General features: G+C 37.4%; 1 protein-coding gene and 1 non-coding gene across 3 annotated transcripts; one reads left to right on the top strand and one right to left on the bottom strand.

Annotated features, from left to right (window-relative positions):
- Window positions 1-561: 561 nt before the first annotated feature.
- On the bottom strand, window positions 562-3,467 carry LOC141708605 (uncharacterized). Of its 2 annotated transcripts, XM_074512312.1 has the most exons (3): window positions 3,074-3,467; window positions 2,939-2,987; window positions 562-2,731 (listed from the first exon to the last, which is right to left on the bottom strand). In XM_074512312.1, the coding sequence occupies exons 1-3, from the start codon at window positions 3,358-3,360 to the stop codon at window positions 725-727; spliced, it is 2,343 nt and encodes a 780-aa protein (XP_074368413.1). In that variant the 5' UTR covers window positions 3,361-3,467; the 3' UTR covers window positions 562-724. The 2 variants fall into 2 exon arrangements, with proteins under 2 accessions (XP_074368413.1, XP_074368414.1); XM_074512313.1 differs by lacking the exon at window positions 2,939-2,987 and having other exon boundaries at window positions 565-2,731; window positions 3,074-3,212.
- A 1,986-nt stretch (window positions 3,468-5,453) lies between these two features.
- On the top strand, window positions 5,454-5,526 carry TRNAV-UAC (transfer RNA valine (anticodon UAC)). The gene has a single exon. It is a non-coding gene; the product is annotated as a tRNA-Val (tRNA).
- The last annotated feature ends 15,639 nt before the right edge of the window (window positions 5,527-21,165 follow it).

The raw sequence follows: 21,165 nt of genomic DNA, 5'->3' as shown, positions 1-21,165 counted from the left end.
GCATCTTAAAAAATATAAATTTATGCTCCCTCCATCTCTTTATATTTGTCACATTTGGAAAAAAAATTGTCCCTAAATAGTTGTCTCATTCCTATTCCAATGCATTTTTACCAAGTATTTCCATGTCTACCCCTACATTCCTATTTTTAATGTTTAACTTTACGACTAAAATACACACATCTAACTCAACATTTAATAGAATAATTAGGGTTTAAATAATTATAAGTTATATAAATTTTTTTAAAATGTGTATTTTGCAAATGCGACAACTAAAGGGACGGATGGAGTATTAGGTATTTCTAAAACTAAGTTGGATGTTTAAGGTATTCCTATCATTAGAAAATTTACTATCAGCCTGAAAAGATTAAAATTTATTTATGGCAACAAAATTTTGTAGTTATTCTAGCAAGTAAATATTTCAGGAAATCAGCATGGTGTTTATGCTACTTTCAGTTGGAAATTTATTGGGTATCAAAGAGACGGGTGATTTTAAGACTGTTTAGATATACTGTTAATCCAAACTCTCACGTTAGATACATCCAGTTCACAAAACAAGCGCTTCTTTGGACTTGATGTTCAGCCATCATAGAGCATGTAACAAGATAACAAGTTTGTAAGTGTAACTTTATAAAGGAAGGTCTCGATTATATTATTGATTTAACTTGTGCATATAACAAAATAACTCATTTTGCTTATAGCTACCTAATGGAAACCAAAAAACTAGTCACTCGAGATGATAGTGGAAGGAAGTGAAGTAGCTTAGTTGAGACGAGGAAAGCCAGAGTAGGAGTAGAAAAGGCACCAGTAATGACAAAAACCAAAATTTCAGGTTTGGTGGCTGTTTCAATGTTGTGGTATCTGGTGATAACTTCTCAGTACTATAAGCCATCATAAAACTGTCTCCATCGTCGCCTTCTAGCTTATGGCTGTTGAACCCAACATAGCTATCTTTTTCTACTATTTCCTTAATGTTGAGGTTATTAGCCTGCATATCATTTACTTTCTTCGAAAATTCTAGCACCGGCTCATCTGGCCAGATAGCCTCTGTGTTCGAGTCCAGAGAGGAGTCTCCTGTTGTTTCTGAACTTTCCTCAACTTCTTCAACATTATCTTCTTCTTCTGTGTCATTGTCAATGTCATCTTCATCACTGTCATCTTCTACGTCTCCTTCGTCACAGTCATTAGCATATTCTTCTCTGTCAATGCTATCAGTATTGTCATGATCTTCTTGTGCCATTTGCAGATTCTTTCCTCCTTCAAAGTACTCTCTTCGGATTATCTCAACTGCTTCCTCCTCCTCTTTGCTGTCATCATTATTATCCTCTTCTTCAATCAAGTTTGTTGGCTGAGCAATATCCACGAGACTCTTTTTCAGTGTTTTCTCGACTTTGGCAGCAGCATTGTCCCTGCCATCATCACGGATATGCATTTCATCATTTTCTGCTGACTGAATTGAGGGCTTGTCTTCCAACATAATCTGATAGGAAAAGACTTCCTCGGCTAATCCATCCTTTTCCATAGGGCTGTTGACTTCCACGTGCAGAACCGTTTCTGCAAAATCGTGCTTGTGCAGTTTTCCGGGTTTGACAAGAGATGGGCTATCAAGTGGTACGAAGGAGAATTCGTGTCCTTGGAAATCATTACTTTGAAATGCATTGATCTCTTGATCCTCATTGACATGGATCTTTTGGCATTCCTGCCATGATTGCATATGTTGGTTGTTTTCTACTGGAATCTCACCTGCTTCCTCAAATTTATCTTTGGTATTTTGTCTATAAGTATTGTAGTACTCTTTGTTTTCTCCATTTGCTACAACCAATTGCGTTTGTTCCCTGTCTTTAACTTTGCCATGATCTCCCTGCATTGCTGGCGCATTTGCTTCATCTTCTTTCAATATCTTTGTATCTATAACAACCAAGTGTTCTTCAGAACTGTCTATCAGTTGCAACAACAATTCTGGTTTGTTTGAATTACAAGTTTCAGTTTCATTTCTAATGAGCACTACCCCATCAGAACAGTGAATATCTTGATCTCCATTCATGGTGGTGGCCTCTAATTCTTCACTTAGAATCATCCCATTTGCAGCAACAACTTCCCCAATCAATTCTTCACCTTTCTCATTAATGATCCCAGCATCATGATCACATTCTTCCCCTCCCATATGTGGCATCTGATCTAGTCTGGTCTGATCCCTCGCAGCTGCTTCAATCGGTTCTTTCCTTTTCTGGAGAATATTCCCTCCATTTTCATGACATTCAGCCGCAAGCTGATGAGAGTCATCATGGCTTCCTGGTTGATTAGACTGAGCTCCCTCAACAAGTATTTCCTTGCTTTCAGTTATAGTCTTTCCGTTTCCATCAGATACTTCCCCTTGCTCAGGTGTTTTTCCATCTAATCCAAGCTGATCATCAGTATCAGCCGCCTTAACCAGTTCTCGGTTACTTCCATCAAATCTTAGAGGAACTTGCCGATCATTATATGAATCACCTACCTGATTACAATCAGTTGTCGCAGATTCTTCATTGACTTTCCTTACTTCAACTTTCTCTACGAAGTCTTTCATATTACTTACCTCCTCTGGCTTCAGGGGCAACGAGCTATCAGCAACCGGAACTGGGAACATAAACTCTTGTCTATAGATGGTGGATTCACCATATAAAACATTAATCCTTTCCTTTCCCGAAATATCCATCTCTTCATCATTTCCAACATCAGTTTCACTGCTCTCGTCCTGAAATGGCAAAAATTAAAAAAGAAATTGTTAAAAAATTATCAAACACGTGTCGTTATGTTGATGTTAAATGATCTTGATCTACCGTGATTTAAAATGTGTATAGTAATTGAACTAAATATGTATGTGATGTTGGTGTGTAAAGAGGAATATATTAGTCATCAAGTGAATTAAGCTTTCCAATATGATACAAAGTGAAAGAGTTACCAACAAAATGTGCGTGGAGACTTCATCTTGAGTGTCTTCTGTTACATTGCTGGTGACAAACAAGACATGACAAAATCCCACTTTTATGTACAATTTTAAAGATTATCAAGTTAACATTACATTTAAGCCTCAAACCTGGAAGAATGATCACTGAGATGAGGTGACAAAGAATCCGGTACAAGAAAAGAAAGGCCTTCCGCTACAACTAATTTATGATCAGCCTTCTCTACAGAATTGTTTGATGAATCCTTCTGCTTATTTGATTTTGGTTTTCTTCCAAATGCAAATGTTGTGACCAGTGCAAGTGCTCCGCCTAGCAAGATTATTCCGGCAAGGCCACCACCTCCTGCTACTAGTTTAATTGACATATTTTTCTTTTTCGCATTTTCTTGATTGCCCTTCATGGTATTTGTGTGGTTCATGAGAGTTGAATGATTTTGAAAAAGAAATAGTTTTGCATGAAAGAGAAAGAGAAGTGTAATAACAGAAATAAGAGTAGATGAGAAATAGTAGCAAGTTGTAGTACCATCACACTATAATTGTGGAATGTCATTTGGCCAAGTTTGGTGGAGCTGCCCTAGTAGTTTGACGCGGACGTCTTCTCCCCATTTCAAAAATTAAATGAAATCATATACGATAATTTTACGGAGAACACGTTTTTATCGGAGACTTTGAAGACCACGTATGTTCTGCAATCAAAACACTATAAAATATATTATTTTGTGAAATATGTTTTACGAGTATCACTAATTCATTAAAATTATTGAAGATCATTTAAATTTAATAAATAGAATGTGTATGTTCCGCAAACTTAACATGTTTTGCAGAATAAAATATTTTTATATGCAGTACATATATGATATTCAAGATTTTGAATAAAATAAGGATCTTTGTAGAGCATGATTCGCAAAATTATATGTTTTGCAATGTTTTTATGCAATATTTAACTTGCAGAACATAAGTGGTCTCCAAGGTCTCAACAAAAAAAGTGGTCTTCATAGAATTTAACCCTATATGATTAATGTCAGGTTACCTATAATCTAAAAACTTAAAACATACTGCCTCTGTTCCAAAAAATATTTTTTTAGTTTTTTCACGTAATTTAATTTAAGATAAATAAACTGGATAAATTTATAATTCTTTTTAATTATTTTTCTGAATAAAAGTATCCATATCAAATTCTAATTCAAATTTTTTAAAAAAAATAATATGCCTAATTATAATTTTTATACACTTTAACATATTTGGTGCATGCATTTTGGTACGTCAGAAGTAGTATTTAGATTAACTCATGGCATTTAAATTAACAATTTAGTGACGTGAAATTACGCCTACTGTTTCCTTGACATATTTCAAGAATGATATAAAATCATTTAAGAGGGTGTCTATTTTATGATTAACATGAATCGAACACTTAAATTCAAATTATATTATGTGGATTAAAAATTTAGTGGTGTGAAATATAAAAATGTGTTTTAGAAATGAAAAAAATAGAAAGAATTAATATATTCCGCTTGTTCCCGAATAATTATTTTTTTTTTAAAAAAAAGAAAGAAAGAAATTTAAAGATTAGAAAAGAATTTTTCTTTATTTTAATTTTAATTTTTTTTTGCTCAATTTTGGGGTGATCGGGAGAGAAAGAAAATGGTGGAATATCTAAATGATCATTTTTAAATAACAATCGCCCAAAATAACCACCAGAATTTTAAACTGCCCAAAATATCCAGCAAATATTCTATTTTCAGTGGGATACTGATAAAGGAGTATCAAAGAAATATATGGGTCGATACTCTACTGACACGGAGTATCAGTCACGGTACACTAGTGATAAAGAAGTATCATCCTGATATTCTATTGAAATGTATCATCCGATATTCCAGTATGGTGTATTTGGGCAAAAATATATTTAAAAAGAGATATTTTGATAATTTTTTGAGAAACAAAAAGCGTAATTTTCTCTTATTTTATCTTCTTATATTCGGGAACACAAGGTTAACGAATCACATGAAGACATTAATTAAAGTAGAATAAAGATAATTAAAAGTAGTATGTGAAGTATATAAATAAAATATCATAGGATGACTGTAATCAAGGAAATTAAAGTAATCAAAGATAATTAAATAAAAAAGACATGACTACTAATTTACGAAGAAAAATGAAATAGAAAGAATTTAAGCCAATAAAAATAAGACAAGAGGTGGTAGGTTGAAACAAAAACAAAAAGAAGTGGGCAGCTTTGTGTGGTGATAAACAAAACCGGGACTACACCATTTACTTGTTGTTAGTCTCTGATTTAATTAATTGTTAGTACTTACTTGACCACAATTTCATTTCTGGCATTTTCTTGGTGCAGATGTTCCCCCTCCTGCTTTTAGGATCTTCAGATTAAGCACCTGCCAACACCATCAAATCATAATACTAGTCCTCCTTGTTTTTTTTTATTATGTTTTTCAAGGATATTATTATGCAGATGCTGAACTAATCTATTGTTTAAAAAGGGTTCTACAACAATGTTGCTGTCGTGGTGTAGTGGTTATCACGTTTGCTTTACACGCAAAAGGTCCCCAGTTCGATCCTGGGCGATAGCATTTCTGCGTATCATATTTTTCTATGGACAAACAACTAATCAAGACCAATGCTTGCTTTTCTTGAAGACACAATGTAACAATTTTGTGTAGCCGTGAGAATCGCATATATCTGATTTTTCAGAACATGTCCCAAAATTGATTATAACCGTGATATCATACACAGTTTTTTCAAAGAATCATTATAATGAACGTCTTGCAGAACTCCAATCTCAGAAATTAAAATACGAATAAACTCTCGCAAATAGAGAGAAACAAAACACAATCAAACTCTCGTAAAATACTAACAAACCTATAAAAAAAGATTAAAAAAATCCCCGTTATTGGGGACATACTCTCAATAAAGAGGGAAATATATTAAAAATAATAGAAATAAAGCAGAAAATAATTAAATAAAATTTATCACAAATTAAAAAGGCCGATAATACCCCTAAATCGAATACGAAATATAAGGTTGGATAGTTGGGGTTTGTTAAATAAAAATATTACATAATTTATATTTGTTTTGATTACCCATATAAAATGTCTTCTTATTTTAACTGAAAATTACTTTTACTCACCTGTAAAAATAAGTGTATCAATTATCAAAGGTAAAAGTTAAGTTTTCTTGAGATTTGAATATTATATGATGAGAAACGACATGATAGGGTATATGCAACCCAGCGAGCAATCCAGCTAGATCCCAACCCAGGTATAAGGTGAGGCAAACTCAGTTAGTGGAACAAGCCCCCTCTCATCCAAATCAGCAAAGTGGAGAGACCCAGGCTCGAGATCCAAACCAGGGCCAGGATTACCTCCCAACCAGGATCCATCCCAGCTAGGGCGGACCAGAGGGGGGTCTCAACAAGCACAGGCATGCCCCACAACCCACCAAGGAGGGGTACGTGGGCACGTGACGGTGACAGCTATCCACAACTAACATCTCAGACAAGAACGACGCGTGTCAGCATGCCCTTGGTGCATCCTAAAGGTGGTCCTTTCCTAGACACGTGTATACAATCTACCCAAACTAGGCGTCCTCCGGCCCCAACAACGAACGGCCCTGATCTAGATGTACCAACCCTTAAACCCTACCTTTGGCCTATATGTACCCCAAAGAGAAAGGGTTTAAGGGTTAGACACATTTTACACACATACTCTTTTACACACGAGCATATACACACACAAAACCACCTCTCTTGCCCTATCTATCTTCATCTTCCCCAAACAAGCTCTTACTTTCACACCGGAGGCGTCGCGGGGCTCAAACCCCCCCCCCCCCGGTATTTTTTTGCAGACACCCCACAACAGCTACACCTCACTCTCTGTAAGAAAGTCCAGGAACGACGCTAGAAGGAGCCACCCCACTTACTGGAGTTATCATTTGGCGCTAGAAGGAGGGGCTCTCCATCCTTGGGTCTCGGTGCCCTTGGATTCATCTTCATCAACAAACTCTTAAAAGAGTCCATTTCTCTAACCTGTAAGAACACAAGCAACCATACCTTCTCTTAACTATGAATGTTCTTTATATAAGCCATGTTTGTGTGTGCTCGTTATTTTAGGCCACATTTGTGTGAGCTCAGTTTCGCTTGTTTTTAAGCCACGTTTGTGTGTGCTACATATAGTTTTGGTTATTTTCAAACCCCGATCTGCTTTAGCTTGCATATTGTCTTCATGTTTTAGACCCTGCTATATTTTTTCAACAATATTGTTAGCAAAGCCCCAAAAGTTTGCTTGGTGTTGTTCTGATTTTTTTTTTGCTATCTTCAAAAAGTAACCTTAGATCTACATTTTTAGCTTCAAATCTTGGTCAATTGTTGTTTGGACACTTGAGATAATGGCAAGAGCAGGAAAGAGTATGGTTGGTAGACTCTCCGCTAGTACCCAGGTCCAGGACCAGGACCACTCTCAGGTTCAAGACCCTGGGGGCGACCGGGAGACCCCCCAGGAGCAACCATTGACACAACATACCCCGATCATTGAAAGGATAGTAACATCCCGGGATTCTAGAAACCTCATTGAGCCAAATCAGTATAAGTATACCACTATTCCAGTGGCTGAGGAGCATATGACCAATCTAACAAGCAATGAATTGGCCGAAGCAATCAAACTCTACAGGGAAGAACAAGCCCAGGCTCAGCTAGAATTTGAACAAGAGGATGATCAAGAAGAGTCCGGAGACTCCCAGCAATCCAGGAGGTCTGTCTTCGACCGAATCAGGGTCAAGGGGAAAATGAATCAAAAAGAGCAAAGTAAGAAAGAGACAGAAGCGACCAGGAAGAAGAAGTTGGAAGAAATGAGGAAACAGATAAGAAGAGAAGAAGAAGCAAAGCTAGAACAAAAAAATCAAAAAATAATGCATCTAGAAGAGGAGAGGCTCCTAGTCAAGGCCAAGAGGACCCGGAGGGACCCCACCCCCGAGGTCATTTCTGATGATGATGAGGAGGAGCAGAAGGACCTCAAAGATATGAGTTATGAACTCCAACGAAAGATGGAGAAAGATTCTGGAATTGAGGTTGGGGAAACTCTAACACCTTCAGCCATTCTCTAGAAGCCATTCCTCGACAGAAAAACCTCAAGCATTACAACTTCGGTTCTTTTGATGGATTGGGGGATCCAGAAGAACACTTAAATTACTTCGAGCAAATTGCGCATATATACTACTACAACGACTTAACAAAGTCCAGGTTCTTCGCATCGACTCTCAAGGGGGGGGGGTCAGAGATGGTTTAGTAGGATCCCCTCCCGAAGCATCCAAAGCAGGAAAGAGTTTCGAGGGGCTTTCCTTAGGAGGTTCCGAGCAAACAAGACACATGAGCTGCACATGTGCCATCTCGAAATTATATGCCAGTATGACAACGAAACTCTCTCAGCCTATATGAGGCGGTTCCAGGAAGCAATCAATAAGATCTCAAAGTTAGATGAGCGGGAGGCACTAAGCATATTTCGAAGGAACCTGGATCCATAACACAATGAGAGGTACATTATAGAATTGATCAACAAGGAACCACAGATCCTAGCTGCTGCCCACTCTATGGCAACCAGATTCATCAAAGAAACAGATGTGCTCCAGGCTATGAGGATGACCCAGAACGAGGGATCCAGGAGCAAGAACTCTGATGACCGACCGAAAGGGGGTTACCATCAGGACAAAAAGTTCAAGCAAAGCCAACATACCAATGTGGTGCATAACACTCCAATATTTTAGAGATTTGGTCCTATGACATAATCTAAAAGCGACCTCGGGCCAACTAGGCAAGCCAGGGAGCCTAGGAAAGAGCCAGATTGGACACCCCTCAACAAGACCAGGGAGGAAAGTTTGAAAAAAATCAAAGACAAACCATTTTACTACCCACCGAAGCCTATGCAGACTCCCCCGGAGAGCCGACCTTACAATAGACAATGTGACTATCATAAAACGCATGGGCACAAAACTGAGAATTGTCTATCTCTCATATACTTCATCGAAGAGCAAGTCAAGAAGGGTAACCTAAATCAGTACGTCTCCCGGGATACCCACCAGAAAGAAGAAAGATCAAGAAAAGGGAAGAATATAGTGAATGTGGTCCTAGAAGGTTCTCACTCACATCCCTGAAGCCCGGACTCAAGCGATAAGGTATTCTCTATCCAATCCTACCCGGAGATGATAATTTCATTCAGCAGCAAGGACTATGAAGGAGTCAATCCTAATCACAATGAAGCTTTGGTGGTCATACTGGATATCTTTGACAACGAGGTGAGGAGGATGCTGATAGACAACGGCTCTTCGGTTAACATCCTATTCAAGCATACTATGGATAACATGAGACTAGGGAGTGTGCGCTCAAATGAATGCCGGGAGGATCCCCTATATGGGTTCAGGAATAACTTGGTCCCGATCCAGGGAACCTTATACCTACCAGTCATATTTGGATCAGCTCCAAACCATGTCACCCATGTGATAAAATTCTATGTAATCAACACTCCCTCATCCTACAACGGAATAATTGGTCGCTCAGCCCTAACCAGGATACAAGCAATCACCTCTATATCACACCTGAAAATCAAATTCCCTACTCCAACGGGGATATGAGAAGTTAAAGGAGATTATGAAGTTGCGTAATGATGTTATAGCCAGGCCCTGGTCATGGATGAAACTCACCAAGACAATAAGAGGAAGGCCACAGTACTTCGAAAGCATCAGAATACTGAGAAACACTGCCCACCCTTAAGGGATGACGCGAGAAGAGAAGTACAAGTCATAGAATCTAACATGGATCCAAATGCAACCAAGCCAGGGTCGGGAGTCCAAGAAAGCAACCAAGCCATAATAGAGATTGAATCAAACCCCACTCTCACCCAGGGAAATCCTACTATGCAAGCAACCAACCCCGAAATGAATGAAGTAAGGGAAAACAGCCAAGAAAAGATGACATCCCACTGTCAAATCTATATGAAGAAGAATTCAGAATCCTGGATCTAGCAATTGGTATCAAACCCGGATCAAGCCAAGGTCGAAGCTGCAGTAGAAACTGAACAATTTTGATCGATGAAAGCGATCCTTCTAAGAAGGTAAATATAGGATCCGGACTTGAAACTATCTTCAGAGAAGACCTGCTGTCATTGCTCCGAAGGTACGCTGATATATTCGCCTGGAGCCCGAGAGACATGCCTGGGCTGCATGAATCCATAACAATGCATAGCTTGGATGTCCCAGACAGGAAACCAGTTAAGCAAAATTGAAGAAATTTTGCCCCAGAGAGGCAGAAAGTAATAGATGAAGAGGTTGAGAAACTACTCAAAGCTGGGATTATATGCGAAGTCAAATACCCGGAATGGTTGGCTAATGTGGTAATGGTGAAGAAAGCAAATGGAAATTGGAAAATGTGTGTTGACTACACCAACTTGAATAGTGCATGCCCAAAGGATCCCTACCCCCTTCCAAATATTGATCAACTGATAGACGCCATATCTGAGCATCTAATGCTACGCTTCATGGATGTCTTATCAGGGTACAACCAGATCAAGATGAATCTGAAAGATATCCAGAAGACAGCATTCATCACCCACAGAATAGTCTACGCCTATGTCATGCTGCCTTTCGGATTGACGAATGCAGACTCAACCTACCAGAGAGGAATGAACAAAATCTTCAAGACCCGGCTTGGAAGAAACTTAGAGTCCTATGTTGACGACATGATTGCACAGTCAACAAGCATCCCAGGTCACATCGAAGATTTAAGAGAATGCTTTAACAACTTAAGGAAATACTCACTAAAGTTGAATCCGAAAAAACGCATATTTGGAGTGGGGGCTGGAAAATTTCTAGGATTCATGATCAACAACCGGGGAATTGAAGCCAACCTAGAGAAGAAAAAAGTAATCTAGGAGATAAAGCCTCCTAGGACCCAGAAGTGTTGGATTTTTAACGCAGCGGGGGCATGGCAAAACACTTTTACACATACAAAATCCAAATAAAAGCATATAAATCGTGAATAAAAACTCGAGGGATCGAATCTAACCTTTTAAAATAATTCGGAGACAACGATCAGAGATCCTTAGCAGTTGTTCCTCAAGTGTGAAGCACTCCACCGGTATCCACCAAGAAAACGATGTTAAGGAGGAGGAAGGAGGTGGAGAGAATTGGGTTTTCCAAACTTTTTGGGTTTTCGGGTTCTTTGTGGGTTAGAATAAAATAGGGTTTATAATAGTGTATTTATAGGCAAAATTTTCAGCTGAAATTTTCCCATAAATATTATTATTATTATCCCATTTATTATTCTCATTAATAATTAAAACACCTTTTAATCATTAATCCTTTTTCTAAACACTTTAGAAATAATTCTCTCTCTTGATTTAATTTCCAAAAATTAAATCCTTTAATTAATAATATTAAGAACTTTTCTAAATTAATTTATAATCAATTAAATCTCATTTAATCAATTATTAAATTTGCCAATTAATTATTTATTTCATAAATAAATAATTATTAGCCATTATTAATTAATTCCTCCACCATTAAATCATTCTCTTTTTATGGTGTGACCCTGTAGGTTCAATATTAAGCCGGTAGTAGAAATAAATAATAATAAAACTATTTTATCATTATTTATATAAATTCTCTAATTTATTAAATATGATTAATTAATTAATCATATTTATTCTACATCGTGAGGGATACTTCTCAGCATATCGCGACTATCCGGATAATATGAATTTACTGCTTAGAATACCAAGAACCTATTCAGTGAATAATTACCGTACAATAAACTTCTTCTACCCTACAATGTCCCGATTAAATACAAGGCATGGATCTCGTGTCAAGCCTATCTAATTCAATCACTTGCTTACCATTTACTATGCGTAGTTCTATGCAAATTAGAAACTCCTTTCTAATTTCATTCACTCTGGCCAGAGATTCCTGAACTAGCATAAGTGGATCAGCCTTGAACATTCGCTTCCTTCAATGGAAGGGGTAGATCCTTTATTGATCATACACTATCTTCGTGTACAAATTCCTATACCCAGAAGAGCCCTAATAATTGTCCCTGGAGACTAAGAACTAAACCAAAGCATAGTTCAGTGTACACAAGATGACTATGATGACCTCAAGTCTAAGGATACTTGTACAACTATCACTATGTGAACAACTGCTGACACGTGAGTGAACTCCATCAGTTGTTCAGCTGTGCGAGTCATGTTCAGTGAACTTATTCCATAATAAGCACCTACATACTAGCTATAGTGTCACCACACAAATGTCTATGAGAACAGACATCCTTCATAATGAAGCAAGCATAGTATGTACCGATCTTTGCGGATTATTAATTACCAGTTAATAATCCTATGACCAGGAACTATTTAAGTTTAGAGTTAACATCTTTTTAGGTCTCACTATTATGATCTCATCATAATCCATAAAAAGTTTTACTCTAAACTATGGTATATCTTATTTAAACACTTAAATAGATAAAGCCCGTAATATAAACAAAACAAGTCTTTATTAATATCAATGAAATCAAAACAGATTACATAAAAGTTATTCATAAATCCTAATACATGATTGGACTTAGGACATATTCCTTTCAATCTCCCACTTGTACTAAAGCCAATCACTCTGGTATCTAATACCCATCTTGTCTTTATGACGATCAAAGTGACTTTCATAAAGTAGCTTTGTGAGTGGGTCTGCTATGTTGTTATGTGTGTCGACTCTATTTCAATACAATACAGGAAATATTACCGCGCTCCCACTAACCCTTTTGTAGACGCATGGTTCATCTTCATTTTTGATAAAATCAAACTCTTTGATTGTCTCATCAAAATGAATGTTCCATCTTTCGAGAAGCCTGCTTTAAACCACATATGGTTCGCAGCAGCTTACACACTAGGTTTTCATTTCTCTTGGAAAGAAAACCATCTGGCTAATTGCCAGATCTCATAGTCGTAGTAAGCAGCATTCGCAAGCAAAATTCGAACTGATTTTAACAGGGCTACAGGTAAAAGGTTTCATCAAAGTCAATCCATTGCCTTTGTTTGAATTCTTTTGCCACAAGCCTGGCCTTAAAGGTCTCCACCTGGCCATCTGCTCTAATCATTCTTTTGTATCCCGTATACATAGATTTCTTTCCGGATTTCATGGCACTATGCCATTTCTCTGAGTCAACACTACTCATAGCCTCATTATAGGTCACAGGGTCATCATCATCAATGATCGACAACTCATTGTCATTCTCAATGACAAGGCCATAATACCTCTCAGGTTGGCGAGACACTCTCCCTAATCTATGAATGGGCTGTTCCACAAAAGGTAGTTCAGTCAGAACAGGTGTTTCAACTCGATCTGTAGTAGTTTGTGCTTCTTGAACTTCATCAAGTTCAATTTTACTCCCACTGTTTCCTTCAAGGATAAACTCCTTTTCCAAGAAGGTAGCATGTCTGGAGACAAACACCCGATGATCGGTGTAAAAGTAATACCCTAAAGTCTCTTTAGGATATCCCACAAAACTACATTTTATGGATCGATATTCCAGCTTATCTGGGTCAACTTACTTGACATAAGCTGGACATCCCCAAATCTTAACGTGTTTAAGACTCGGTTTCCTTTCTTTCCATATCTCATATGAAGTTTGAGGAACAGATTTGGAAAGCACCTTATTCAGTAAATATGCCGAGGTTTCCAATGCATAACCCCATAGGAATACTGGAAGATTTGCATTGCTCATCATGGACCGAACTATGTCTAACAAAGTTCGATTTCTCCTTTCAGATACCAATCTGGAGGAGTCCACTGGGAGACTATACCATTTACTTTGAGATAATCTAGAAACACTCCATTAAAGTATTCACCTCCTCGATCTAATCAAAGAATTATAATACTATGTTTGGTTTGTTTCTCCACTTCATACTTATACTCTTTGAACTTTTCAAAGGCTTCAGACTTGTGTTTCATCAAACACATATCCGAATCTAGATCTATCATCTATGAAAGTAATGAAGTATGAAAATCCACCCATGGCTTGCGTAGACATTGGTCCACATACAACTGTGTGTACCATTCCTAGCAAATCTGCAGCCCTCTCTCCATGTCTACTAAGTGGAGACTGCAGTGCCACAATGAAGTGAGATTTTCATCATCCCTTTTCTTTTATTAGTTTGTTCAATCTGAAGTAAATTATGTCACATATATACAGACCATTATTTAAAGCACCACATCCATAAAAAATATTATCTCTAAGAATAGAACATTCATTATTCTCAATAATAAATGAAAATCCAGCCAAGTCTAACATGGGAATAATATTCCTCACAATCGAGGGAACAAAATACAATTATTTTAAAAACAATAGTCTTGCCCATAGGCCTATGTAAATGAAATGATTCTACATCTACAGCAGTAACTCTTGCTCCATTTCCATCAGTAGATTCACCTCCTCTTCCTCAAGAGTCCTACTTCTCCTTGATCCCTGCAACAAATTGCAGATTTGAGAACCACAGGCGGTATCTAATACCCAAGTAGAAATTTAATTTAATGACATATTCACTTCTTTCATGAACATACCTGAATCAGAAGCGGTAGTCTCACTACCCTTCTTCTTCTTCATTTCTGCAAGGTAAACCTTGCAGTTCCTCTTCCAGTGCCCCACCTTGTTACAGTAAAAGCAAACAACTTTGCTCTTGGGGTCTTCAGCTTTTGGTGGAATCGGCGTTTTCTCACCTACTTTCTTCTTCTTGGAAGGGTTCCTCTTCCTTTTCTTAGGATTGGAACCTTCACCAATTAGAAGAACAGAACTCTTCTTAGGGGGAAAATTCGATTCTGCAGTCTTCAACATGTTGTGGAGTTCAGGCAGGCTGACATCCAACTTATTCATGTGAGAGTTCACAACAAACTGCGAGAACGAACTCGGAAGCGATTGCAAGACCAGGTCTTGGCTCAGCTCCCCATCCATGACAAAACCAAGTTGTCCAAGACGTTCAATCAAATTGATCATCTTAAGTACATGGTCATTCACAGATGATCCCTCAGACATCCTACAACCGAACAGCTCCTTCGATATCTCATATCGAGCTGTCCTCCCCGCCACATCATACAACTCTTGTAGATGCATGAGGATAGTGTGAGCATCCATATGCTCATGTTGCTTCTGTAGCTCAATGTTCATGGAAGCTAGCATGATGCATTGAGCAACATTTGCATCATCTATCCACTTACGATACACAACATGTTCATCATTGTGTGCATCACTAGCAGGTTCAGTAGGCTTAGGTGAGTCAATCACGTATTCCAGCTTCTCAATCCTGAGAACAATTCTCAAGTTTCGAAGCCAGTCAGCATAATTAGGACCAGTCAATTTGTGAGCATCTAGTATGCTCCTGAGTGATAGTGCAGAAGACATAACGTACAAAGTAAATCTGTAAATGATAAACACATAACAACACTTAACAAATATTCAATTTTATTTTAAAACACTATATGAATCGGGTCTTTATTCATAAGTGGCTCCCACTAGTTTATCTAATTTATTCAACCCCCTACGTGAAAAATTAAGCATTCATAATGCTAGTGGGAATAGGGATCCTACATTCCATTACACAACCCCGACTGTGGCACGAAATGCCATGTAATGTTCAATAGGCAGACAACTCTTGTCAATTACATCTAATGTTATTCCCTAATCAAACTTTAGCCTCTTGAATAATTGAGTCACGGCTGTGGCACGACAAACTCAATATTCTAAGTCAAGTCTAACCCAACATTCCGTACAATTGAATCAGTCCCCAAAGGCCCACGGCTGTGGCACGTAACGACCTTTAGATTCTTATTCAATGAACACATCTCTATGTAATAGACAAGTATTTCTTATTTCGAAATCAAAGCCCTCGGCTGTGGCACGAAACGATAATAATTCAAATATAAGAACTACTTTCTACCATGTTGGAAGGCTATGACCGACACAAGCCCGTTGTGTCATTGGCCAATTATTACTTGATATTATTTAATTTTAGAGGGATTATATTTCATTACAATCATAATCATATTATAAAGAGATTCTTCCTTTTAAATTAAATATTTCAAATCAATAATCAATAATCAGATGATTCCCAAATCGGGTGGAGCATTGTCAAGAGGCGTCACTTAATAACCCTTTCTTACAGATAGAAATCTATTGTTGACAGAATCATCCTTTCTCTCATATCGAAAATTCATATTCAATTACGTGTTTTACAAACACAAGAATCTCATGATTGTATTCATAATATTGTTATTAAGGTTATGAAACTATTTCACTATACTAGGTTGTCTAACAAGCGCCTTATGTTCATTTAAGTTCACCTAAATCTATCATCGCATGATAAACTAAGCATATATCACATATATGAATAAACATCAAGGTAGGCATGTTACATCATCTAGCACATTAGTCTAAGCATTATACATCTCTATGTATCACATGAAGCATTTAAAATCAATTCAAACGATCAAAAATAGCTTTAAAATACTTCATGGAATATAAACATTTCAAAACTTTTATATAAACTAAAATTGATCACTCCATTAGATCCGTCTCAGAAAAACGAATCCAACGGTATATTGCACGCCCAAAACGGAGTTACGAAACTCGCAGAAAATCAATTTTAATGTAAATAGTCGGGCTGTAACGCATTACAGGAACGCGTTACAAGCCCTGTAACGCATTCCGGTGATGCGTTACACACCTTTTAAGCCATTTAAGGGTGTAACGCATTCCGTGAATGCGTCACAGGTGTGTAACGCATTCCCAGAATGCGTGACACCCCTATTATTTTTTATTTTTTTTTCAGCAGCCATCAACAGCTTCCTCGATCGCCGTGCAGCCGTCCTTCTTTGTCCTTTATCCGTGCATTCCACAAAGAACAGCAGTACAAACCAGCAGATACAGCAGATGCATACATACTTATAATTCATATATATATATGATTATTTAATTATGAATTTTAATTACAATAACTTCAAAAATTCATAATAAAAAATCTATACATCATAAAATTATGAAAAAAATACCCAGACGATCTACAACACTTGTAGAACCCAAATCAATATTCAAAATTATTCTGAGAAATGATTTCTCATCAGACAAAATTAATCCATGATATAACTTGTAAAAATCATAATTAATTCATACAAGCACATAAAATTCTGAAATTGTTACCACAGATCTATATGCATACAACCTATGCTCTGATACCACTGTTGGATTTTTAACGCAGCGGGGGCATGGCAAAACACTTTTACAAATACAAAATCCAAATAAAAGCATATAAATCGTGAATAAAAATTCGAGGGATCGAATCTAACCTTTTAAAATAATTCGAAGACAACGATCAGAGATCCTTAGCAGTTGTTCCTCAAGTGTGAAGCACTCCACCGGTATCCACCAAGAAAACGATGTTAAGGAGGAGGAAGGAGGTGGAGAGAATTGGGTTTTCCAAACTTTTTGGGTTTTCGGGTTCTTTGTGGGTTAGAATAAAATAGGGTCTATAATAGTGTATTTATAGGCAAAATTTTCAGCTGAAATTTTCCCATAAATATTATTATTACTATCCCATTTATTATTCTCATTAATAATTAAAACACCTTTTAATCATTATCCCTTTTTCTAAACACTTTAGAAATAATTCTCTCTCTTGATTTAATTTCCAAAAATTAAATCCTTTAATTAATAATATTAAGAACTTTTCTTAATTAATTTATAATCAATTAAATCTCATTTAATCAATTATTAAATTTTCCAATTAATTATTTATTTCACAAATAAATAATTTTTAGCCATTATTAATTAATTCCTCCACCATTAAATCATTCTCTTTTTATGGTGTGACCCTGTAGGTTCAATATTAAGCCGGTAGTAGAAATAAATAATAATAAAACTATTTTATCATTATTTATATAAATTCTCTAATTTATTAAATATGATTAATTAATTAATAATATTTATTCTACATCGTGAGGGATACTTCTCAGCATATCGCGACTATCCGGATAATATGAATTCACTGCTTTGAATACCAAGAACCTATTCAGTGAATAGTTACCGTACAATAAACTCCTTCTACCCTACAATGTCCCGATTAAATACAAGGCATGGATCTCGTGTCAAGCCTATCTAATTCAATCACTTGCATACCATTTACTATGCGTAGTTCTATGCAAATTAGAAACTCCTTTCTAATTTCATTCACTCTGGCCAGAGATTCCTGAACTAGCATAAGTGGATCAGCCTTGAACATTCGCTTCCTTCACTGGAAGGGGTAGATCCTTTATTGATCATACACTATCTTCGTTTACAAATTCCTATACCCAGAAGAGCCCTAATAATTGTCCCTGGAGACTAAAAACTAAACCAAAGCATAGTTCAGTGTACACAAGATGACTATGATGACCTCAAGTCTAAGGATACTTGTACAACTATCACTATGTGAACAACTGCTGACACGTGAGTGAACTCCATCAGTTGTTCAGCTGTGCTAGTCATGTTCAGTGAACTTATTCCATAATAAGCACCTACATACTAGCTATAGTGTCACCACACAAATGTCTATGAGAACAGACATCCTTCATAATAAAGCAAGCATAGTATGTACCGATCTTTGCGGATTATTAATTACCAGTTAGTAATCCTATGACCAGGAACTATTTAAGTTTAGAGTTATCATCTTTTTAGGTCTCACTATTATGATCTCATCATAATCCATAAAAAGTTTTACTCTAAACTATGGTATATCTTATTTAAACACTTAAATAGATAAAGCCCGTAATAAAAATAAAACAAGTCTTTATTAATATCAATGAAATCAAAACAGATTACATAAAAGTTATTCCTAAATCCTAATACATGATTGGACTTAGGACATATTCCTTTCAAGAAGGATGTTCAGAAACTAGCAAGGTCCCTGGCAGCACTTAGAAGATTCATCTCAAAACTAGCCGAGAGATTCCTACCTTTCGATGACCTATTGAAAGGAGCAACCAACAAGAGGGAAGTCAATTGGAACCCGGAATTCCAAAGCGCTTTTGAAGAAATCAAAAGATATATCTCCCAGCCACCAATCCTAACAAAAGCCCAACCTGGGGAGCCCTTATTCCTTTACTTGTCAGTAGGGGCCCTAAAAGTCGGGGCAACACTGATCAGGGAATAGAATGGAAAATAACAACCAATTTACTATGTTAGCCAAGTACTAAAAGACTCCGAGACAAGGTAAAACCCGGGCCTATAAGTATAACCCGGATCTAAACAACCTAGGTTTAAACCTATGCAATTGTACACATGCAATTTCAACCATCTAAACCAACATAGATCCGGGGTATGCACCCCCTACCAGGATCAAAACCAATCCCCCTTTCCTCCAAACAGTTTGCCCAAGAATCAAAAACCAAAACATATATTTCTTGCTTATACTTACATACATTTTCATCAAGAATACGAAGAACAACCCCAAAAAACCTAGAAAAAACAAGCAAAAAACAGGAAAATCGAACCAAAATCAAACCTAAAATAGCCAAAAACCTACAGATCTAAACATGAAAACCAAACACAAACACAAACAAACACCAACCAACAATAAAAACAATAACCCGAAAATAAAAATCCCCACTACTTCGAGTTCGAGAAAGAATATACATACATGCATCATGCAAAAACTCGAATATAAATTAAATCGTAATAAAAATAATGGAGAAGGAAACTTACAAGTTTAACGGAGGGGACCAAAGAAAAAGAGGCAGGAGATCAAGAATCCAAGCCCTTTGAAGCTTCAAGAGAACTCAAGTTTTTGAGAGGATAGAAAGAAAAAGGCTGTTGAAATTTTAAGAAGAGACCAAAGAAAGAAAAGTAGAGAGGGGGCTGCTTTTATATGTGAGAGGGAGGGATTAACCGCACTGCCATATGGCAGCACACCACTGGCCACTCCTTCGGTTACAAATATACACATATATATATATATATATTAACACATAATGATTATGGGGAGAGTTTCAAGGAAAATTAACTACCCCATAATTCAAAATCATGAGGGAAAACTGGAAAAAAACCGTTACAAATTTCCCCAGTTTTTCAGAATTAATAGCCTCCTACCCAGATCATTCCTATCTGGATCCAGAACGATCCAGATCCTGCACAAGGAAGATCCAGAACATTCTTCTACCTGAACCCAGATTGGCCTCTACCACACTTCTCTATTCCCTTATCCAGAAAATCTACATAAGGGAGTGGGGGGCAAATGATAGGGTATATGCAACCCAGCTAGCAACCCAGCAAGCAACCCAGCTAGATCTCAACCCAGGTCTAGGGTAAGGAAGGCTCAGTTGGAGGACCTAGCGCCCCCTCACCCAAAGCAGTAAAGTGGAGAGAACCAGGCTCAGGACCCAACCCAGGGCCAAGATCACCTCCCAAGCAGGATTAATCCCAGCTAGGGCGGACCATAGGGGGTCTCAAAAAGCACATGCATGCCCCATAACCCACCAAGGAGGGGTACGTGGGCACGTGACAGTGACTGCTATCCACAACTAATATCTCAAACAAGCACGACACGTGTCAGCATGCCCTTTGTGCATCCTAAAGGTGGTCCTTACCTAGACACGTGTATGCAATCTACCCAAGCCAGGCGTCCTCCGCCCCCAACAACGAACGGCCCTGATCTAGAGGTATCGACCCTTAAACCCTACATTTGGGCTATATATACCCCAAAGAGAAAGTGTTTAAGGGTTAGACACATTTTACACACACATTCTCTTACACACGAGCATATACACACACAACCACCTATCCTTCCCTATCTATCTTCATCTTCCCCAAACAAGCTCTTAATCTCACACTTGAGGCTCCGCGGGGCTCAAACCCCCCTCCGATGTTATTTTGCAGAAACCCCACAGCAGCTACACCTCACTCGCCGCAAGACCGTAAGAAGGTCCAGGAACGGCGCCGGAAGGAGCCGCCCCACTCACCGGAGTTATCACGACACAACACAACATTAAACAATTTTTTTAATGGTAATACGCAATGGTGTTATTAAAATTCCCAATTTTTTAAAAAATTCCCGATTAATTCTCGATTCTTAAAAAATATTTAATTAACTTAATTTTTGAAATTTGATTAATATTTATGAATTATATATTTCATAGTAGATAAGGTAATATATTAAATATTA

This window comes from Apium graveolens, chromosome 2, assembly GCF_009905375.1.
Source record: "Apium graveolens cultivar Ventura chromosome 2, ASM990537v1, whole genome shotgun sequence".
In the NCBI taxonomy this organism is placed as follows: domain Eukaryota; kingdom Viridiplantae; phylum Streptophyta; class Magnoliopsida; order Apiales; family Apiaceae; genus Apium; species Apium graveolens.
This window is presented reverse-complemented; position numbering and strand designations above follow the sequence as displayed.